Source organism: Camponotus floridanus, unplaced genomic scaffold (genome assembly GCF_003227725.1).
Source record: "Camponotus floridanus strain SB8 unplaced genomic scaffold, Cflo_v7.5 scaffold25, whole genome shotgun sequence".
Lineage (NCBI taxonomy): Eukaryota > Metazoa > Arthropoda > Insecta > Hymenoptera > Formicidae > Camponotus > Camponotus floridanus.
In genome coordinates, this window is record NW_020229381.1 from 2,000,418 (window position 1) to 2,024,105 (window position 23,688).

Here is a 23,688-nt window from a genome sequence, read left to right on the forward strand (position 1 = left end):
GAATCATTAATAAATTTATCGATTATGTTCCTCTCAATTAAGAAAGAGTAATTTTAATTTTGCGAAATTTTAATTCATTTTGTAAGATTTTCTAAAAGAAATGTTCGATAACGCGAAAAGATAAATAAAACTTCGATGTTACTCAACAATTAAATCAAAGAAAAAATCACGATTTAAATTTCGCGAATGATAAATCGCGTATATGATAAATAAATAAATTAATAATAATAGTAATATTTAATCACAATACACAATTTTTTTAATAATCGATTTTTATAATAATCGGAATACAACGTGCGCACACGTAATATAATTATTATCATTTTGTGTAACAATAAAAATATTGCAACATTAGAGGCGCATTTCATATAATTTGCACAATATTATAATTATAATATACGTAAGGAATCAAACGCGGATGCAGAATCTAATAGTCGATTTCTTTTCAAATATACAATTTCATGTAAATTTCGCGATCAAAAGTAAAATATATATCTTGTTCCGCGAACAATTGCAAACAGGATAAACTTTAATATCCTTATTCCTTAAAATAATTGCGTTATCGCCACGTTCAATGATCCAACGATTAGACCAGATCAAAATCTCTCTGCCGAGTGACACGCTAGTTAATATCTGACAGAGAGAAGAACGATCCTAAAAGCGACTTCAATTTGTCTTATTTCTTCTATTTCGGATTTCGTAAAATCGATTCACAATGAATAGTTCAGTGATTCATTAAACATCAGAAGCCCCTCTACAGTAAGGAACGAATCTCCGATCTTACTGATTGCCCCCGATAACAGTGATTTCGGCAGTGGATTAACGAATGTTAACCTTCTTATCATTTTCAATATATAATATTAAAATTCGCGTGAAAAAACATCTTCTTCCATTTTAAGAAATCTTTTTTTTACTAAAAAAAATGACTGGATATAATAGTTTTTATATATATGTTACAATCAAATATATTTAGGTAAAATAAAATACATGCGCTTTTATCGTTGCTTGGTTAAATGTGTGAATAATAATAATTTTAGGGTACCAAATGTGTTCAAAATTCGAGACAAATCAAATCTGATAACAGCGAGATTTAAAAAAAATTCAATTTGAATATTTAGCAACATCAAATGAAAGATTATCAAGGAATTAATCTTTCTGTCACATTTAACAGTTAACACTTAGCACGTAATAATAATTTGCAGATATCTTACTGATATCAGAGTACCCATTCGATTTGTCTCGAATTTTTTAATTACTCACACATTTTATATTATATCATGCATTCCTAATATATTATTAAGAATAATATAAAAAAATATTGTAGTTTTTCAAATATGTCATAATTTACGCACATATATTTTATTATATATACACTCTTATCTAAAATAAACTAATTGTAATATATATAAGATAGTGGAGCATCCAGTAATCCCTGCAAATGGTTTCTTAAAAGAGACCAAAAATAAAATTAATTCAAAATTAATAAATAAAATATATTTGTTTGTAACCATAATTTTTCAAATAATAAAAATTTTGCACAAAAATATCTGCAAAGACTTATTAAATGAAATTTATATTTGAAAAAGTGAATTTTATCTATTATATTAATTTTTGAACTATTATTAAATATTTTCATTATTAAAATAATATTGATATTAATGGAAGAACATTTTTAATAAAAAAAAGAAAATATATCTTCTCTCAAAGTATACTTAATGAATTTTGTATAATTTTATATTTTATATTTAATGAATTCGATTTCAAATGTACATTTCAAATAATCGTCGTTAAATCACTGCCAAAAGCATTATTTCCAGGAATCGCCAAGAAAATTGGGTTTAATTCTAATTCTGTAATGAAAACTCCCAATTTTTAATGAAGCACCGAACTAGGCGTTGTGAATAGATCCCACGAGAAAAGCCGACGAGAAATAACACTCCACAATGAAAATCGCTTCGACTATCCGCCAAGAACCGCGCATTTGTTAGCGTCCACCTGACATGAGGGATAACGATAAGGCTTTTTCGCTGAGACAGCGATCATGTCCAAAAACGTGAAAAGAACGCAATTGTTTGCAATGTAATATAATTTATTATAAAATCATTCAATAAATATTTCACGCGATAATACGAAATACATTTCCGATACAAAATACATCCTCGATATACATTTAATTGAAAACGATAATCAAAGAAAATTATTTTGTTTCACAGATTTTAATTTCCGCGTGATCGGTAATATTTAATCTTTCGTAGTATTTTATTTTCGAATATACTTGTGTTTTTGTAATATTAAAAGCGCGACAAATTTTACGAGTAAAAAGCTAATATCTAATTATTGGGTTAACATCGTGTCTTTCTTGATACTTTTAATAATCTTTTAATAATTTTTATTATATAGAATAATTTTTTTACGGTATTTGCGCGATTAGGAGAATTTCTCGAATTTATTAATAATCTTTTAGTATAAAAAGTAAGTTATCCAAATACTTTAATAATTTTACAATAAAAATATTCAAATAAAATATATATTAAATGTGTTAACAAATTTTGTTAATGTACGTATTCTTCTAATTTCGTGTAATGTACAATAGATTTCTTCTACATTATTACAATTAGATTACAATTTATATACAATTGTGCAGAAAATTATAAAAAATAAAAAATAATACAATTTATAGATATAATTATAATAGATACAATTTAATAATTGATGCTATTAGTATCAATATTTCCAACATAAGGAAATTGCCATATTTTTATTATTTGAAATGATTAATCAATGATAATCAATATAGATTCAAATAAATTAGAAAAAAATTATTTAGTTTGAATTACTTTTTATTCTCAATATTTTATCAAATGAATATTATCATATTAGATACTAATAACATACACATTTGAATTCAAGTGATAAAATAAAATATTAATATAATTTATAAAAAATAAAATATTAAATTTAATACATGTTATACGTATAATAAAATGCAACTTAAATGCAACTTAAATGTATATTATGTATTTAAGTTACATTTTTTACATTTTCCATACATTAATTTTTTATTTTTATTTATAATTTTTTTATAATCAATTTCAATTCTTTCCATACAATTTATTTAATTTTACACAAAATAAATTATATGAAAATATCCCTAAAAATAACTTATTTTTATGTTTTTTTGCTTGGAAATAAATTTAATTTTTATATGCCCTAATAGTCCTAATAGCCCTAATAGCTTAATAGACCTAACAGTCCTAACAGCCCTAATAGTCTTAATAGCCCTAATAATTATGTCTTTTCTTGAAAATAAATTTAATTTTTATATGCCCTAATAGCTCTGACAGACCTAACAGCCCTAACAGTCCTAATAGACCTAACAAAGACCTAACAGTCCTAGCCGCCTACTTGCTGGTTTACACCAGCAGAAATTCACGAGAAGAAATTTGGGGAACCCTAATTAGAAATCCGCGATAATGAGAATACTAATTAGAACCCTAATTAGAAATCCGCGATAATGAGAAATTTAAGAAGCCCTAACCGGAAATTCGCGATAAAAGGAAGCCTTAGCGGCGCAACACATCTTTTGGCCAATATTGCCAATATTGATGTATTTTCCAAGCCAGTTATCTCTGCTTCTGGCTATATTCATTTTGACGACTATTTGTTTACGATCGTACGATATTATGATCGTATTTTAACGTGCGTCATTTAGTCGTCAGAAATCGCAAAATAAATTATCATGCATAAAATATAATTAGCATGCATTTTAACTCTCGGTCGACGGGTTGCTTATAAATATTTTTATTTTTTAGATTAAATATTTAGAAATTAAAAATCTATTTTTAAAATCGTTTTGTAAAAGTCTGTGTGTCCATATATATATAATGGAAATAAATATTTCATGTATGTCTATATCTATTGTTATTTTACAAATATTTTTTCTTTTACTTTAATTTTTACACGTATTGTCCCGCCAATCAAGAGTTAGAAGCAACGGATTTCTTCATGCATTTACAAATCCTTTGCTTCAAAATAAAAAGTTGTCACTTACCGGCACTGATGCGCAACAGCGGAATTGATATTGAAGCTATGTTGTCTGTAACATACAAATATAAAATGCAAATTATATCAATGTTCAAAATAATTAATATTTTAAGAAATTATTATTGGACTCATTGAATTTTATATCCGATGTACGCAATTATAAATAGATGTATAAATATGAAATAATTTTATAAGTAATTAATTTTTTTTAAGTAGAAACTTTTATAGAAAGAATTATTATAAAAATTTGTTCAATTTTTTCATGTTTAAATCATTTATATAAATCAAATTAATTAATTAATTAATTTATATAAAATTAATATAATACACACCATCAGGTTGTTCCGCTGGTGCAAGATGCCTTTCCTAGGCCTGCTCCTCCTCTCAGATCATCTGGGTTGGTTACATCTATAACATACACATAGAAAATCCAAATTATAATAACGTCCAAAATAATTAATATTTCAAAAAATTATTATTGTATGTATTGTGTATCTTATATTCAATCCATATAATAATAAGTAGATTCATAAAATAATTCTATAAATTAAAGAAAAACATTATTAATAATTTTATAAAAGTTTATATCTTTACAAGAGATTATAGCTTTTATTTAAAAATCTTTTTCTCTTTTATTTAAATCATATAAATAAACAAATCACATTAATTGTTGCGATTAATTGTTTGATTTAAATTATAATAAATATATTTAATATTTAATATATAATTGCAAATAAATAAACTATTTACCAGAAGGTTGCTCTGCCGGAGCCTGATGCCTCTCCTAGGCCTCCTCCTCCTCTCAGTTAGACGCGCGATACTTACAAACGGCACTCCCGCACTCACGAGCGATATTTTTATATCGCTATTTTCGCACTTTTACGCGCGATACTGAACGGCACTCCCGCACTATTCGATACGATTAAAAATTTTCTGTTTTGTCGCGCGATGTATATATTTAATATATATATACTTTAAACGGCACTCCCCGGTACGAGCGAAAATCCCGTTTCACTTGTGAAAGTGGGATTGCGAGAAAGTCCAACGCGAAAACGCGATAACGCGATGACGCGAAAAAGCTAAACGCGAAAACGCAGTAACGAGACGCCGCCGTCCGCGACACGTTGACGGCACCGACGACGAAAAGAAATATATATATATATATATTATATATATATATATATATATTTTTTTTTTTTCTTTTTTTAATAATATTTATGTTTTTTTTCTCTGGAAATAAATTTAATTTTTATATTCCCTAATAGCCCTAACAAACCTAACAGCCCTAACAGTCCTAGCAGTCCTAACAGTCCTAGCCGCCTTACTTGCTGGCTTACACCAGCAAAAATTCGCGATAAGGTGCAATTTGGGGAGCCCTAATCGGAAATTCGCTTATAAAATTTAATTGCGCAACACATCTTTTGGCCAATATTGACCATGGCCATATATTTTTCAGGCCAGTTATCTCCACTTCTGGCCATTCATTCTGACGACTAATTTGTTTCAAAAACGATCATGCGATATGATCGTTTCTTTACGCACGTTATTCAGTCAAAAATTACAAGTTATAAATTATCATGCATAAAAGATAAAAAGCATGCATTTTAACTCTCAGTTGGCAGATTGGTTAGAAATATCTCTATTTTATAGATTAAATATTTATCGATTAAAAACCTATATTTTTATAAAATTGTTTTTTATAGAGACCGATATATATTAGAATTTTAGAATATTTCATGTATGTCCATCATACAATTGCAACAAAAATATCATCTATCTTTATTAAAAATATTTTTCCTTTACTTTTTCACTTTAATTTTTACTCGCGTATTGTCCCGCCAACGGAGAGTTAGAAGCAATGGATTTCTTCATGCATTTATAAATCCTTTGCTTCAAAATAAAAGGTTGTCACTTACCGGCACTGATGCGCAACAGCGGAATTGATATTGAAGCTACGTTGTCTGTAACATACAAATATAAAATGCAAATTACATCAATGTTTAAAATAATTAATATTTTAAGAAATTTATTATTGGATTCATTGAATTTTATGTCCGATGTGCGCAATTATAAATAGATATATAAATATAAAATAATTTTATAATTAATTAATTTTTTCAAGTAGAACCTTTAGAAAGAATTGTATAGAAAGAAATATTACAAAAATTTTCCCAATTTTTTCTTGTTTAAATCATTCACATAAATCAAATTAATAAATTAATTAATTCATTTATATACAATTAATATAAATAATAATATTCACCATCAGGTTGTTCCGCTGGTGCAGGATGCCTCTCCTAGGCCTGCTCCTCCTCTCAGATCATCTGGGTTGTTGCGTCGATCTATAACATACAAATAGAAGATCTAAATTGTAATAATGTTCAAAATAATTAATATTTTACAAATTATTGTATGCATTGAATTTTATATCCGACGCATATAATAATAGCAGATTAATAAAATAAAATATTACTAATAATTCTTGAATAACTTTATAAAACCTTCACAAGATTATAAATTTTATATAAAAATCTTTTTTTTTAAAATTCGTATTTAAATCATATGAATAAAAAAATCAAATTACGATTAATTGCTTAATTTAAATTATAATAAATATATTCAATATTTCATTTATATATATATATATATATATATATATATATATAATTGCAAATAAATAAACTATTTACCAGACGGTTGCTCTGCCGAAGCTCGATGCCTCTCGAGGCCTCCTCCTCCTCTCAGTCTTAATCGCGCGATACTTTTAGCGGCATTCCCGCACTCACGTGCGATATTTTTATATCGCTATTTTTCGCACTTTTACGCGCGNCGTTACTTCCTAACTCTGGATAAGTAGATCGTCGTAAAAAATTAGTGACTCAAAGAATTAAACAGGAATAATGTAGCAGACACAAAGTTTTTTCCGCTTAAATCAATCAGTTTTGAAAAATAAGTTCTTCTTATATTCCAGGAAAGTTAGTATAAAGATAAAAAAAGAAGTTAATTAATTTTCTTTTTTAAATAATTATTTATTATGCATTTGTCTTTTTATATTAAAATATTATGACAGAAACTTCAATAAAAATAAAGTTATACAATGAACGTAATTCAATTCCATTAAAACGATTATATGTGTAATCTAAAATTAGAAGAAAGAATTTTTATTTTTACAGAGAGATAGAAAAGTTAATTTAGTCAAAGCAAAATCTTATTATTCGAAGATCAAGATGCCTACTTATTTTGAAGGTGATATTGTCATTTCGGGCATTTCAGGTAATTATATTACCTCAAGTGGTTATGACACAACATCAATTTTATTATAAGATGAATGTTTATAATACATCGATATTTTCCAGGCCGTCTGCCTGAATCATCAAATATTGAAGAATTTAAGGAAAATTTAATGAAAGGGACAGACATGGTCACTGAGGACGAGCGACGTTGGAAACCGGGTCTTTACGGTTCACCTTCTAGATTTGGCAAACTTAAAAATCTTCACAGTTTCGACGCTTCTTTCTTCAAGATATCTCCTAAACAAGCGCATGTAATGGATCCGCAACTTCGCATTATGTTAGAAGTGACACATGAGGCATTGATTGACGCTGGTGTCAATCCTTCCACCTTGAAAAAATCGCGTACCGGGGTGTTCATTGGTGTTTCCACTTCCGATGCGAATGATTTTTGGAAAACCAAGCCGGACGGTAAGTACATTTTAAAACTTATCGTGAAAATTTTTACCCGTTAAAGTCATATTATGAAACAATGTTCTTAAATAATTAAACTAATTTTTATTTATTTAATCTTAGAAATGTAAGAACCAAAATGAAAAGTTACATTAAAAATATATTATAAAAAGATATTTTTTAGCTAAAACAGTTTTGAAATATTCAATATTAAACATATATGAAATATACGTAAAAATGCATAAAGAATGACAAATTCTTTATATTGAAATATTACACAGTTAAAAAAAGCATATATAAGATTTTGAAATAAATATACGATTATAATAATTAAAACATTATTTTTTCACAAAAACATATATAAGTTTAAAAATTAGATTTATAATACATGATATTTATATTAATGTCATATTATTTAATAAAATTAATATAAATGTTAAAATTGGCAAATAAGAGTTAAAGCGTGATAATTTGAGAACAATAGAAAAAAATTTTTTTCTTTTTTATTAATGTAAATAAGAACTATGAATAATAACTTATTAATAATAATCATAAAAAGGAAAAAAGAGTCTGAACGATTTTAAATCACGTTTGTGTTCTTTGCTATATATATTATGACCTTTAAAATGAAATTTATTTATACCAAGCAACGATTTGCATATTTTCAATTCGTTTATTTTTGTTTCTTTTTCTGTTTGTTTTTATTTTAACTTAATGTTCTTCTATCACCAATGAGAAGGGTCACAGAACATCGAAATATTAATTCTATTATATTTCTTTAACATGTAAAATTTTATTACACATCATTTACAGCATACACCCTCCAATGGCACACATTTTTTTTGTTATTAATTAATTTTATTAATTAAATTAATTCAAAGTAAACATGATGAGAGACTCAGTTAAATTGTTGCCTTTAATAATGGCGTACCGATCATTATTAAAATTTTAATTTTTGCTACAAGAACACTTTAAACTTCAGTCAAGACATCCTTTGAGTAAGTTAAAAAAAATTATCGTCTATAAATTATCTCTTTGTAGGATATGAATGGCTCGGAAGTAGCATAGCAATGATGGCAAACAGAATCTCTTATACCTTCGATTTAATTGGACCCAGCTTTTCGGTGGATACACTTTGTTCTTCATCTTTGACTGCTATGCATCAGGCAGTCGTGGCGATACGCACTGGCGATTGCGACGCAGCGATCATTGGCGGATTGAATATTGTGCTTAATCCGGTTCACTATCTTCATTATCATAAAAAGAATATGCTATCCACAGAAGGTAAATGTAAATCATTCGACATCTCAGCTGACGGTTACGTGAAAGCCGAAGCAGTGGTCGCAATATACCTGCAGAAAATGACAGACGCGCGCAGAGTATATGCTACAGTAATGAACACAATGATAAACACGGACGGCTACAAGCCCGAAGGCATCATGTATCCGAATGGTGACATTCAGTACCTGATGTTGCAGAAAATATACAATGAGGTGAATATTGATCCCAAAGACATAGTTTACGTGGAGGCGCATGGTAGCGGTACCAGAGCGGGTGATCCGGAGGAGCTCGGTGCCATCGATAAGTTGTTTTGCAAAGACAGAAAGACACCGCTGTTAATCGGCTCGGTTAAATCAAATATGGGACACGGCGAAGCTGCCAGTGGACTGTGCGCGATCGCCAAGGTGCTGATTGCGATGGAAACCGGTGTGATTCCGGCGAATCTGCACTTTGTTACTCCAAATCCAAAGATTCCCGCGTTGACCAAGGGACGTATTCGCGTACTTGACAAAGCTACGTCATGGAACGGCGGTTTTGTGGGTATCAATTCATTTGGCGCCGGTGGTACGAATTCGCACGTCATTCTGCGCAGCAATTCGAAGGTAAAAATATCATTAGATACCGTAGAGCACCTATTGCCGAAGCTGGTCGCCGTATCGGGCCGTACAAAAGAAGCTGTACAGGTATTATTGAACAAGGCAAACGAGCATCGACAAGACAATGAGTTTTTATCTCTACTGTACTCCGTGCATAGTGATAACATACCGAATCATAACATTCGTGGCTATGAAATACTCGCTTATGATAGTACGCGCGAGATTGTCGAGGCGAATTATGACGAGAAACGTCCCGTTTGGTTTTTATTTTCCGGTATGAATACTCAGTGGCCGGGTATGGGACGCGAATTGCTTGACATCGAAACGTGCCAGCGTAGTCTACAACGATGCGCTGATGTATTAAAGGAACACAATGTTGATCTAATGAATATCATCATTAACGGTACGGATGAAACATACGAAAACGTCATGGTTGCTACCGTGTCAATCGTGGCCATTCAAATCGCTCTCGTCGATATGTTAATATTTATGGGTGTGCAACCAGATGGTATAATTGGACACTCCCTTGGCGAAATAAGTTGCTCGTATGCCGATGGTGCGTTTACCCTAGAGCAAACAATTTTGGCAGCCTATTATAGAGGCAAGTCGATTATAGAATCCAATTTGGAACCAGGCGCTATGGCGGTGGCAAATTTGAATTGGGAGGAAGTCAAGAACATGTGTTTAACCGATATCGTTCCAGCCTGTCATAATTCCGAGGATTTGGTTACCATTTCTGGTCCACCCCTATCTGTGAAAAAGTTCGTAGAGGAACTGAACAGCAAAGATGTGTTTGCCAAAATGATCAAATGCTGTGGCGTTGCTTATCACAGTAAATACATTGCTCCAGCTAAATCCAAATTTCGCGCTTCCCTCGATATGATTGTGCCGAAGCCAAAGAAAAGATCTACCAGATGGATTTCTAGTTCGGTACCCGAGGTCGCATGGGATAGCCCACTCGCACAATTTTGTTCACCGGAGTATCACGTGAACAATATGCTGTCACCTGTGCTTTTTCAGGAGGCGATTACGCATATCCCGAAGAATGCGATAACCATCGAAATCGCGCCACATTGCTTGCTACAGACGATTCTGCGTAAATCCCTACCATCCACGGTGACTAATATCGGTCTCCAAAAGCAGAATCATTCAAATAATTTGATCTTTTTACTATCTAATGTGGGAAAGATGTACACAGCCGGCGCGCAGCCCGACATCTCTAAACTGTATCCGTCAGTTAGTTTTCCTGTCAGTCGCGGAACACCGATGATTGGATCATTGATCAAATGGGACCATTCTGCTACATGGACGGTGCCCGATTTGAAGCATCAGACGAAAGAATCGTCAGGAGAGCTTGTTGTAGAGATAAATTTATCGAGAGAAACAGACGCATATTTAATGGGACATCAAATCGACGGGCGATTTGTTTTCCCAGGCGCCGGCTTCATATTCATGGTTTGGCAAATCTTTGCGAAACTACACGATACCGATTTCGACCGACTATCAGTAATCTTTGAGAACGTATGGCTTCAGCGCATTACCTTCTTACCGGAAAATAAAACAATCAAATTTTTCATAAAACTTCTCGAAGGAAAGGGAGATTTTGAAATCCTCGAAGCTAATAGCATTGTAGCCAGCGGAAACATCCGCGCCGCTGAAGCTATCGAGATAAATCAACTGAACTTACTACCGCTCCCGATACCGTCTACCGAGCTTTTATTGAATACGGAGGATATTTATAAGGAATTGAGATTACGTGGATACGAATACAATGGTATTTTCAAAGGAATAAAATGCTGTGACATTTCTTTCACCGTTGGCGAGTTACATTGGTTTAATGAATGGTCTTCGTATATTGATAACATGTTTCAATTTAAAATGTTGTCAAACGACCGGAAATTAGTTTATGGCTCGAAGTGTCGATACGCCATGATCAATCCCGTTCTTCATAAACAAATGATCAATGAGTTACCGAAAAACGGCGGATTGCCGATATATCACTATAAAAATGCCAATATAGTTAGATCAGGCGGTATTGAATTAAGAGATATGAAATGTACCGCACCTCAGCGACAGCAGAAGATTAAACCCAAATATGAACGTTACGTTTTCGTATCTTATGAAAATTCGCGCAGCTTGGTCTTGAAAGATCCAAAGAGACAAAAGATTCACATACTTACTGTACTATTACAAATTGTATGTGAAAATGTAACGACATCGAGAATCAAAGCCGTGGAAGTTGCGGATAATCGAGCCGCGGAAGAGCTTTTGGTGCCGCTTGTACACGATATTCTTTCTTGCGATCCCTTCATCACTGTAAGTACTCGTTATATAATTTTAATAATTGTAGTCGACTTAAAGAAGTGAACAAAAATCTTGGATAAATAGACTCAAGCGATTTATAGTATAAGATATTATACATATTTTTTTAATATATATACAATTTTCATAAATGCAAATTATGATATATAAAAAAACTTTTTTTTAAATGCACTGCATTCTAAATCCGTGTCTATCATTTTTCTATAATTTTTATCGTTTTAGGTTGATTTACAAGTAGCCGTCAGTTCCGCGTGCGATTATAGGACAAGTTTCGATCAAAGGGGCATTAATATTAATATAATTAAATGGAAAGCGAATGATACATTCCCAGCTCAGAATATGCACTTCATCATAGCAGCGGAAGTTCTCTCTGGCCGATCTCTCATCAATTTCAAAAATCTAGCGGCTACCTTAAGTTCTAATTGCTTTATTCTTCTAGAGGAGACTGGTATATTCGACTTAAAGATTGCACTAGAAGAGGCGAATCTGATGTTAATTAGTAAGCAAATTGACTCCACGGGAAAGAATTACTTCTTATTGAAAAAACGAAAAGAAGTGAGAAAAGAACCGATCTTAATACAGATTACAGGAAACGATTTCTCATGGTTAGCAAATGCGAAAGCAGCATTGAGAAATTGCGACAGTGGAAAACAAGATGTTCTTTTTGTATCTCAAAACGAAGAATTACTTGGTAATTATACATGTTTATACATAATTTTTGAAATGAAAAATTTATGTTTAGAAATATTTATTTAAAAATCTTTTTTTTGAGCTTTATCCGAGAGTTTATCAGCGAATCATTAAAGATCTTGTTTTTTTTTATTCTCAGGTATTGTCGGATTCATAAACTGCATGCGACGCGAGATGGTAAACGTGCGCTACGTTTTTATCCAGGACAATAATGCTCCCAAATTTGATTTATTCTCGCAGTTCTATGCGGAGCAATTAGAGAAAGAATTAATGGCTAACGTATTGAAAGGTGGTCAATGGGGTAGTTATCGGCACTTGCAATTAGATCAAGATAACTACATGGAAGTAGAGCACGCCTATGTGGATACATTGACGACAGGAAATTTAAATAGTTTAGCATGGATTCAAAGTCCGTTAACGTATTGTCAGAGCAAATATCTAAATTCACTTTGTAATGTGCACTATGCGTCATTAAATTTCAGGCAAGTTTCAACGAAAGTCACTTCTTGCTCTCGACTGAAATAAAAAATAAAAAATAACGAATTCAACGTAACTATATAAAATACGGCGAAATTATAAAAATAACGAATATCACATTGATAAATATTTATTGATAAATTTTATACTAATAGGGATATTCTGTTGGCGACTGGTAAACTATCAACGGATGCTCTCTCATCGTTAGGACTTGCTACAGAAGACTATGTATTAGGATTTGAATTCTCCGGGACAGATGCAGATGGCTGTAGAGTAATGGGTTTATTAGACAAATCTAGAGGTTTGGCGACCACCGTGTTGCCGGATTCCGGTTTTCTTTGGAAGGTACCTGACAAATGGACACTGGAGCAAGCGGCGACAATACCGGTCGCTTATGCGACCAGTTACTATGCTCTGTTTGTACGAGGTCGATTGAGAACGGGTGAAAACGTGCTGATTCATTCTGGTGCGGATGCCGTCGGCCTAGCGGCAATCAACATTGCCTTGCACGCAGGCTGCACCGTCTTCACTACTGTCAGCACAGAGAAAAAACGATTGTATCTCAAGAAGACCTTTTCGCAATTGACCGACAAGCACATTGGCAATTCCCGAGATACGAGTTTTGAACAGCTGATCTTGGACGAAACCCGAGGACGTGGGGTCGATGTAGTATTGAATTCACTGTCAGAAGAGAAACTACATGTCAGTGTACAGTGCCTCGCGAAGAACGGTCGCTTCCTCGATATTGGGAAGCACGACATGTTGAATGGCAATCGCGTAGATATGTCTCTGTTTTTAAAGAATACTTCTTATCATGGTATACTTTTAGAATTGTTATTAGAAAATATCGAGGATAAGCGAAAAACGATTAGACTAATCTCGGAGGGAATTGAGAATGGTGCAGTATGTCCTTTACCGACGACCGTATTTTCGAAGCAAAGGCTCGAGGAAGGATTTAGATTTATGACGACAGGCAACCATATCGGTAAGGTATTGCTGAAAATTCGCGACGAAGAACCTCAGAAACATGAGCTGCCAATGCTAAGAACAGTAGCGGCCATATCACGTACTTATATGTATCCAGACAAGTCGTATGTGTTGATCGGTGGTCTCGGTGGATTTGGTTTGGAATTGGCCAATTGGATGATCACCCGCGGCGCTAGATTCATCGTTCTCGTGTCACGTACTGGAATACACACTGGTTATCAGACGTCCCGCGTTCAACATTGGCGCAATAATGGCATCAAAGTCATCATCTCTGCTGCAGATATCACGACGTTATCGGGCGCCGAATGTTTAATCGACGAGAGTAATCGGTTGGCTCCAGTTGGCGGTATATTTAATCTGGCCGTCGTTCTACATGACGCTTTGTTCGAGAACTTACAAGTGGCCGACTTCGAGACTGTAACCTTGCCAAAAATCATTGGTACGAGGAATCTGGACGTGATATCGAGAAAGTCTTGTCCATCATTGGATTATTTTGTCGTGTTCTCGTCCATATCGTGTGGCCGCGGCAATGCCAGTCAATCCAATTACGGTCTCGCAAATTCAGCTATGGAGAGAATGATGGAGCAGAGACATACTGCTGGTTTGCCCGGTCTCGCTATTCAATGGGGTATTATAGGAGATGTCGGTTTGTTTGTTGGTGAGACATTTTTCTATTTCTTTTTATAAGATTCAATGGGAATTATATTCTTGTTTTTAGGCATAATTTATAAAATGAAAAGGGACAATGTGATCCGAAAAAGGATCGAAGATTGTTTACATAAAAAATTTCCATTTTATTCTTTAAAAAGTATCCACATAACCAATATAATGATATGACTTTTCGAGGATAATTTATTACATTATTTATTTTTATTAATAGAGACATTAACAACTTTTTATTGCAAGAAATATATAAAACAATAATGTAGAGATATTATTAATAGGACATAATTGCAAACTAATAACAATAACGTAATATTATTAAAATAAGAGTGTAAATTATTGTATATATTTAAATATATAAATTATTTTGGCCAGATCATCGAAGCAAACACTAATCATTTTTTACATTCGATATCACTACATGATACTCTGATTTTTACAGATACAATGAAGAATGAAATTTTTGATGTAAGATATCTTTTACCGCAACGTGTGACCAGCTGTCTTGAGACCATAGATGTTTTCCTTCAACAACCATATCCAGTATTATCGTCTACAGTGATAGCCGAGAAACACAAATTTGCAAATAACGACGACAAAGTTGATATCATCCAAATCGTTGCTAATATCCTTGGTATTGAAAACATCTCGGCAAATATCAATGACAGCTTCGACAATCTCGGCATCGATTCGCTAAGCTATACGGAGATAAAACAGATTCTTGAAAGAGAATATGGTATCTTATTATCGTTCCGAGAGATGTATGTCTTAACGTTAAGTAAATTATTAGACGTATTAGCGAAAAACAATGTGTCCCACGATTCTTCAACAAGTTAAAGAAGTACAAAGATGATCGCAAATCTACAGGAAGAGAAATATATTCTTTAATTTTAATGATATGACTTTTCTTAAATTTTTTTAGCATTTTTTTAAACATGTGAATTATAATAATGATTGTATTCTAAAGTAATTTATGATAATTGTAATAATAATAAATATTTCTAAATTGATTATATGATTTTGTTAAAAGAATTATTTTTTTGTTTTGACATGTGTTTAATATACATATTATGAATATGTTATTTAAATAAGTTATAAATATTAAATCTGTAATATTCAAAATAACAGATGTTAGACAGAAAAGGTAAAGACTAATGCTATACGATGCCATTGGCAGAAATATTTCCAAAAATTAAGTTCTCTTATAATAAGTTCATGAAATTGGTCAAAATTGCCATTTTTGGACTGTTTAACCACAACTTACTTAAAATCTGAAAACGTGCTAAGATTTCTGTAGTCATTCGTTTTCAGCGTTAAAAAATCAATTAAATTCACTTGCTCTGCATTTTATACTGATTATCTTAACTGACCTTCGCAGGCTTGTGTTATCAATAAAAAATATATATATTATAATTTTGTCATTTTAGACATCTACATATTTTAACAATTTTATTATTATATATTATGGCAATTAATTATTTGCCTATTTGATTAATGCTTTGATTGAATTCTTTTTACTTAATGGATTTCTGTAATATTTTACACTTTTTATGTTTTTCGGGTCGCTGATTACAAATCTAAAATAAAATTTCAAAAATTCAAAATGACGAATCCAATATAGTAGTCAGAATTAAAACCATTAAAATATGTATAAAGACGAAAAGAAATATATTTTTATTAATTGTTAGAAATTTGGGACCCATTTGAAACATTTTAAAGAGCTGTTCCAATACAGGCACCATGAAAAAGAAATAAATGTATGTATACAAATATGAAAAAAATAAGATTTCTAAAATTCCGTAAACATCTACTACGTTTTTGAAAACTCCATTGTTACATAGTTGTTGTGCCGGACGCGGCACAGTGTGGGGTAGCGGGGTATCGTAACCAAAACCTTCAGCCGTTTTAGTCTACAACGTTTTTATTGTAAAATCCTTTATACAAATAGATTATCTTTCTCATTTTTAGTCGGTTTCTTTCGAGCCCTCTCTTCGTCGTCCTTTCTTGAATCGCTTCGTTCTTAGCATTTAGAGTGTTTAGTAACTTCGTCGGGTGATTCGTCGCACGGTATAGCGGTTAGCCCTTGGTCTCGCACTAGTTGATTGATTTATAATTAACGACTGTCCGCCATGGATTCGCGGTGAACGGCTTTTATTCCCTCGGTTTTGGGGGTGTTTTGGAGGGGATCGCCTAGTGACATGACCATGTATGGTCGTGGAGGTTTTTCGTGACGTACAAAGTCTAAGTGCAAGCGAAGGAGGTTCAAAGTTGAATTCCTTCGTTAGCGTTTTCGCGTTTCCGGCGAACGTTTTTACGCGTGGTTCGCTGAGGTAGCGGTTTTGCGCGGTTCGCGAATATTCTATTAATATTATCAATGAAATAATAAGTTATAGTCTTTCGGACTATAACAATAGTCAAAGATCTTTCGCGATCGAGTGATTGATTGATCGCGGATAACATATGTATAGAAAAAGCAAGTTTTACAATAAACAAGTAGTTCACAGTAAACAAGTAATTTGTGTATGAGAAAAAATCTAGCCTGCGGAAAATTATACTTTGTTATACATATACATATAGAGTGATAATATTATACAGGGTGACCCATTTTAACTTAGGCAGCCAAATAACTCGAAAAATAAGCACACTACAAAAAAATGGTTAGAATCAAAATTTCGTCATTTCGAGGGGGACGTACAATGACGTTAAAATCAGCTCCCCCTGGGCGGTGAAGGGGGGCAAGTTTGAAATCTTAAATGGAACCCTCTATTTTTCATTGCATATTCTTGTAGCTTATCTCGAGAGGTTTCCAAAACACTATAATTAAGTACCTTTTTATTAAGTACTTTTTGAATTATAAGGCTTGAAATAATTTCTTAATTTTACATAAACCATAAAATATCTAGTAAACCATTCATTTTTCGATTATCTTACCTTCATACTTTTATGTACAAAATAATGAGAGGAATCAATTGGTGTAAAGAAAACATACAGTTGTTTTTAAGAAAAAATATGGAATTGTTAATTGCAAATTACATATTTTTTCTTAGAAACAACTATGTGTTTTCTTTACACCAATTGATTCCTCTTATTATTTTGTACATAAAAGTATGAAGGTAAGATAATCGAAAAATGAATGGTTTACTAGATATTTTATGGTTTATGTAAAATTAAGAAATTATTTCAAGCCTTATAACTCAAAAAGTACTTATAATAAAAAGTACTTATAATAAAAGTACTTATAATAAAAAGGTACTTAATTATAGTGTTTTGGAAACCTCTCGAGATAAGCTACAAGAATATGCAATGAAAAATAGGGGGTTCCATTTAAGATTTCAAACTTGCCCCCCCTCACCGCCCAGGGGGTGGGATGGGGGGGGCTGATTTTAACATCATTGTACGTCCCCCTCGAAATGACGAAATTTTGATTCTAACCATTTTTTCGTAGTGTGCTTATTTTTCGAGTTATTTGGCTGCCTAAGTTAAAATGGGTCACATTGTATATTATCATTTTATATGTATAACAAAGTATAATTTTTTACAGAACGTAATATAATCAAATAATATATTTATATATTTTGATATATAAAGAATGTTTAATAAAATTTTCAGCCTCTAGCATTAAATATTTTTCGAGGAAACAAATCTGATAAAGAAAATCATATTTTCGCACAATTATTTGTTTATAAATAATTATAAATGAACATTTGAACAGTACACGAACAATAAGAAATGTAAGTATTAGTACATCAGGAAAATGTAAAATCACATTTAGTTTCATTAAATTATAAATATTATGTAGTAAAAATAAAAAAAAAACTTTCGACTGCCGGTCAAAGGGTTAATTCTCTCGTATGAGAAAAATAATATGTTTTTATCCACTAAAACTGAATCTAGACAAACACGGAAAAATCTCTTTGATGGATTCTATGGTAGTCAGAATTGAATCCTTCGAAATATATATAAATGCAAAAGAAATATATTTTTCATAATTATTAGAAATCTGATGCCAACTCTATAAATTTCAAAGAGTTAATCCAATACAGACTTTTTAAGAAAGAACGTTTATGGAAGTATGAGATAAGAAAAATACGAGCTATAAAACATTGAAAAACAATAATTTATGCAACGAACTAAAATTGTGCTTACATCAAGGACATAACATTAATATAAGATAATTTTAGAAATCTGTCCAATGTACAGGATGCTTCCGCAACATACAGATCGGTAAGTCGGGTTGCCTATCTGACGATCGGTCTTCTTTTACCGACCTCGCGTAATTGAAAAATAATAAAATCAGAGGATCGATCATGTAATTTTTTTTCGTGAAAAGTGAAAAAATTCCTTGATTGATACCTTGAATGCAAATCCGTAGGGAATGAGGAAACTGAAAGCTTTCAACATTGATATAGTGTAATTGTAATATTTAATAACATAAATAACATTATATTTAATAACATAAATAACTTAAATAACATTAATAACATAAAATGACACAATTGAAATATAATAACACAGATAAAATATAATAAATTTAAACAAAAAACTATTTTTTAATGTTCACAATATATGCTCAATGTAACTGCCATTCTCTTCTAAACATAAAGCAATCCTCCGCATAAAATTTTTCCTTACTCTCCGAATTATCGGAGGAGTGATTTCCGCACACGCCTTTCGAATTTTATTTTTAAGATCTTCTTTATGTGTGCGTTCGAAAATATGTTTGGTTGGTGTTGGGAAAAAAGATAAAGTTGGCAGTATTGAAAACTTCCAGTGCTGCGTTTCGTTTCTCCCACTGGGATCATTGGGATTGTATTGTACCGTATGTACAATATATGAAAGTGTTACAATTACATTAATTATTATTATGGAACAATATATTTTACTCGAAAACATCATTTTTGAATCTTCGAGTAGTTCTTCTTCAGATAGTGATGATGATAATGAAGAATTACAAAATATTTTATTCGAAAATAGAGGTAATAACAATAGAGGTGAAAGGAATATCGTACCAAAAATAACAGATTATTTGGAAAATGTTGTTACCAGATATACAAATATTGAATTTAAATCACATTTTAGGTAAATCATGTCATTTTTATTATAATTATAGCATTATTAATATAAAACACACGTTCATATTAATAATAATATATGTGATGTTATTTGTTACAGGATGGAGCGTAATACTTTTTATTTTTTGTTACATTTAATTGGACCCCAATTAAAAAACTTTCCATTCATAGGAAGAGAACAAATTAATTCAACAAAACAGCTATTAATAGCTATTTATGTTTTGGCAACACCAGATTCTTATCGCTCCATATGTGAAAGATTTGGTGTTGCCAGATCAACTGCATGGTTTTCCGTCAAAAGAGTTGTTCGAGCATTGTACAGCCTTCGAAATTGTTTCATCAGATGGCCTAATTATGAAGAAGCTGAAACAACATGGACAAACATGCAGAGATTGTATGGATTTCCAAAAGTTCTAGGTATCATTGATGGAACACATATAAACATTGCTCGACCAAAAAGAGATGCTAATAGTTACATTAACAGAAAAGGCAGATTCTCTATGCAATTACAAGTAAGGAAAAATAAAATTTTTTTCAATTAAATATACTAATTTTAAGAAATAGTAAATATTACAAACTCTATTAATGTAAACTGAATGAACAATATGTAGAAACAGCAAATTGTTTGTTAAGAATAACTATATTTTCTTTCTAGGTAATCTGTAAACATGATTTATCTTTCATTCATGTCTTTGCTGGAATGCCAGGTTGTGTGCATGACATGCGAGTGTTTCTTTATTCTGGTGTACAACAATATTGTACTCCAGAATTTTTTCCTGAAGACAGTCATTTATTGGGCGATGCAGCGTATAGTATACAAAAAAATGTCATGGTACCATTCTATGATAATGGTCATTTAACTAGGAGACAGAAAGAATTTAATCGTAATTTGTCATCTGCCCGAACAATTATAGAAAGAGCAATCGGATTATTGAAAGGACGATGGCGTTATTTATTGGATAAGTTGCCAATGACAAGGACAGATTTAATTCCATATTACGTAGTTAGTTGTTGTGTATTACACAACATTTGTTTATTAAAAAATGATGCTATTGAAATCCCTGTTGTTGTACCTGAAATGCTACACGAAATGGAACCGTTAGCTATCACTAATGAATTGAGAGAAGAAGGAAATGTAAAAAGAAATCGATTAATGGAAATAATTGCAAATAATAATTTTCAAGATAGGAATTAATTTTTGTATGTTTATGTAGTGTGTGTGTGTGTGTGTGTGTGTGTGTGTGTGTGTGTGTGTTTATATATATAAATATTTGTAAAGTATATTAATTTTTATATAGCATTCTTTAAAATGTATGACAAAGAAATAAAATAAAATGAATTGACATCTTAATATTCATTATTAATTTTTATTATATTTAATTATAAGTAACAAATAAAGAATTTGAACATTTTAATAATAAGCAATAGTATTTTGAAAAAACCAACACATCTTGTAAATAAAAAACAAGTTATTACATTTTGACTTGTAATAGATATGTAGAAACTAGATTATTTAACAAATAAATACAATAGTTTTTATAATAATCAAAAAAAATAAATAATCAAAGGAATGAAAAAAGTAAATAAAAAGAACAGTCAATTAATTTCCTTAGTAATCTATCACAACACTATTAATAAATATATAATAATAGAATTATTAATAATATCACAATCTGAGTAGACTTATGCAGTTTTGTAAACTTACTTAGGCCCAGTTCCACAATCCAGTTAATCCGAGTTTAAGTAGTGAATGGACCAATTAGGACTCAATTTAACATATTAAACTCAGATTAACTCGAGTTGTGGAACCAGACCTTATAGTTTTAATTTGTACTTTTTTTTTCTTAAAACTCTTAAATGAATATGTGACTTATATACACTTGTATACACAAAGACAATCTTCGTATATACATTTAGGTCCGAATTTATAGTCGTTTTTAAAATCTCAATATGCGACAATTGCATTGGTTGAATATGATCTTTAAGAAATTTTTAAATCTTAAGATTTGAAAACAATTATGAATTTGGATCTAAGACTTGAGACATCAAACAGTTATTGTGTCACAAGAGATTTAGAGCGTAAAACATTGTTTAAAAATTACTAGTTAGTCATTCTGCTAAGACTGCATCAAATAATGTTTATATCACTTTCTTGTTTGAAAAATTTCTTTTAAATCTTTTAAAATTTTTATTTTTTCTGCTCTATAATTAGCAGTGTCTTCTCGTTTTAAACGTTTTTCTTCCAGTGATGTTCGCAAATAATTTGCTCTTTCTTCGTGTAATGAGATTTTCTGTCGTTCTAAAAAAAATATTGTTAATTATAAATCTAAATAACAACAACAAACAATAAAATTTACTTTTTTAGTTACTAACTGTTTGATGATTCATTGTCATCGAATAATGACTTTTCAGGTTCTCGGATATTTGATCCCGCTACAGATATTGGTTTTACCCATGTTTTATTGGAAAAAACTTCATCTAATGACTAAAATATACATATTTTAAGAGAAAAAGTTATGATTTATTATTTATAGTTTATTTAATTATAAAAATTTTCATTATTAGTAGCAAAACTAAACAATTGTTATAATTCTGAATATTTTTTTTGTTATAATTTAGTACCTCTAAATATATCCATTCTTTTCTATCATTTCCACTTTGAGCATTATGATCGATAACTTGACGATATCGTCGTTTTAAAGTGTCCATTTTATTATAACATTGCGTGACTGTAAAATTATATTGTTTTTCCTTCATGCGTTGAGAAATTAGATTCCACATTTTCTTATGGGGTCCTTTACCCAACATATGCGACTTTTCTTTATATAATGAGATCAACAAAAGTGTAGCATTATGTGTCCACTTATCAGTTGGTTCTAAAAAGAAAAAAATAAATTTAATAAATTTAATTATTTAATAAATCTTGTTAGTTTTCTGCAATTGTATAATAATTTTAACATACCTATATTTAACATGTTTGTTTCATTCTCAATATCTGAAGCATTGTTGTTTGTTTCTTTTTGATCAGTATCAGTATCTGACAATGAATCGTCAAGTTGTATGCTAGTATTTATATTTTCTTCATTTGTTTTCGAACAACTGGGTTTATCAATTGTGCTCAAATTATGTTTGTTAATTAAAACTGTATGTTTTGCTTTTTGTAGCAAAGCATTAGCAAATGTAATATCTATATATAAAGAAATAACATAATATATTTTAAACAATGCATAATAATTATACTATATAATTAAGAAAAGAAATTATGTACAAAAATGTTATTAAATCTATTTAGTTATGTCACAAAATAGTTAACTATTTAATATTGAAATGTACACACCTGTATAAGCACGATTATAATCATCTTCATTAACTTCTATTTTATATTCTATATTAGTTGTTTCATCAAGTAACTTCAATTGACAAATGTTGTGTTTCTTAATTAACTGTAGAGAGTCATTCATTTTTTAAAGATATGTTTAACAATAGTAATAATAAGAGGAATGATCTGTAATGTTATACGATTATGTTATATTTAAATGTAAAAAGCAATAATTTATGTAAAAGAGAGAAAGAGAAATAAAGGTTAGAACAGATTCGTATTCAATTATGACTACATTAATTATAATAACTATAGCGTATATACCTATTTATATATGTATACAAATAAAATATATTATTATAAAATATATTTAAGTATATAAGTATTTAAGTATATAAGTATATAAGTATTTAAGTTATTTATCTCTTTTAATATCTCAATAGCAAATTTTTTAAATCCCAGTGATCCCAGTGGGAGAAACGAAACGCAGCACTGGGAGTTTTCAATACTGCCAACTTTATCTTTTTTCCCAACACCAACCAAACATATTTTCG

At 30.8% G+C, this 23,688-nt stretch overlaps 3 protein-coding genes across 3 annotated transcripts; 2 read left to right on the plus strand and 1 right to left on the minus strand.

Moving 5' to 3' along the window:
- The first annotated feature begins 7,223 nt into the window (after window positions 1-7,223).
- LOC112638128 (fatty acid synthase-like) lies at window positions 7,224-15,609 on the plus strand. Its single transcript, XM_025409220.1, has 7 exons — window positions 7,224-7,317; window positions 7,401-7,745; window positions 8,769-11,920; window positions 12,149-12,617; window positions 12,756-13,098; window positions 13,249-14,738; window positions 15,186-15,609. The coding sequence occupies exons 1-7, from the start codon at window positions 7,272-7,274 to the stop codon at window positions 15,578-15,580; spliced, it is 6,240 nt and encodes a 2,079-aa protein (XP_025265005.1). The 5' UTR covers window positions 7,224-7,271; the 3' UTR covers window positions 15,581-15,609.
- Window positions 15,610-19,893: 4,284 nt separating this feature from the next.
- Window positions 19,894-21,547, plus strand: LOC112638116 (protein ANTAGONIST OF LIKE HETEROCHROMATIN PROTEIN 1-like). The gene is made up of 3 exons (XM_025409175.1): window positions 19,894-20,327; window positions 20,471-20,999; window positions 21,525-21,547. The coding sequence occupies exons 1-3, from the start codon at window positions 19,917-19,919 to the stop codon at window positions 21,545-21,547; spliced, it is 963 nt and encodes a 320-aa protein (XP_025264960.1). The 5' UTR covers window positions 19,894-19,916.
- LOC112638126 lies at window positions 21,465-23,295 on the minus strand. The gene is made up of 5 exons (XM_025409212.1): window positions 23,153-23,295; window positions 22,778-23,002; window positions 22,438-22,691; window positions 22,189-22,300; window positions 21,465-22,114 (listed from the first exon to the last, which is right to left on the minus strand). The coding sequence occupies exons 1-5, from the start codon at window positions 23,274-23,276 to the stop codon at window positions 21,960-21,962; spliced, it is 870 nt and encodes a 289-aa protein (XP_025264997.1). The 5' UTR covers window positions 23,277-23,295; the 3' UTR covers window positions 21,465-21,959.
- Window positions 23,296-23,688: the final 393 nt, after the last annotated feature.

Bases quoted from the DNA above. Each gene is read 5' to 3' on its own strand.
- LOC112638116 (XM_025409175.1), top strand. From the start codon at position 19,917: ATGGAGCGTAATACTTTTTATTTTTTGTTACATTTAATTGGACCCCAA. The intron at 20,328-20,470 runs GTAAGGAAAAAT...TTTTCTTTCTAG, and splicing joins GATTCTCTATGCAATTACAA to GTAATCTGTAAACATGATTT. The intron at 21,000-21,524 runs ATAGGAATTAAT...AAACTTACTTAG, and splicing joins TGCAAATAATAATTTTCAAG to GCCCAGTTCCACAATCCAGT.
- LOC112638126 (XM_025409212.1), bottom strand. From the start codon at position 23,276: ATGAATGACTCTCTACAGTTAATTAAGAAACACAACATTTGTCAATTG. The intron at 22,301-22,437 runs GTACTAAATTAT...TGTATATTTTAG, and splicing joins AAGAATGGATATATTTAGAG to TCATTAGATGAAGTTTTTTC. The intron at 22,115-22,188 runs GTTAGTAACTAA...TATTTTTTTTAG, and splicing joins TGACAATGAATCATCAAACA to AACGACAGAAAATCTCATTA.
- LOC112638128 (XM_025409220.1), top strand. From the start codon at position 7,272: ATGCCTACTTATTTTGAAGGTGATATTGTCATTTCGGGCATTTCAG. The intron at 7,318-7,400 runs GTAATTATATTA...GATATTTTCCAG, and splicing joins TGTCATTTCGGGCATTTCAG to GCCGTCTGCCTGAATCATCA. The intron at 7,746-8,768 runs GTAAGTACATTT...ATCTCTTTGTAG, and splicing joins TTGGAAAACCAAGCCGGACG to GATATGAATGGCTCGGAAGT.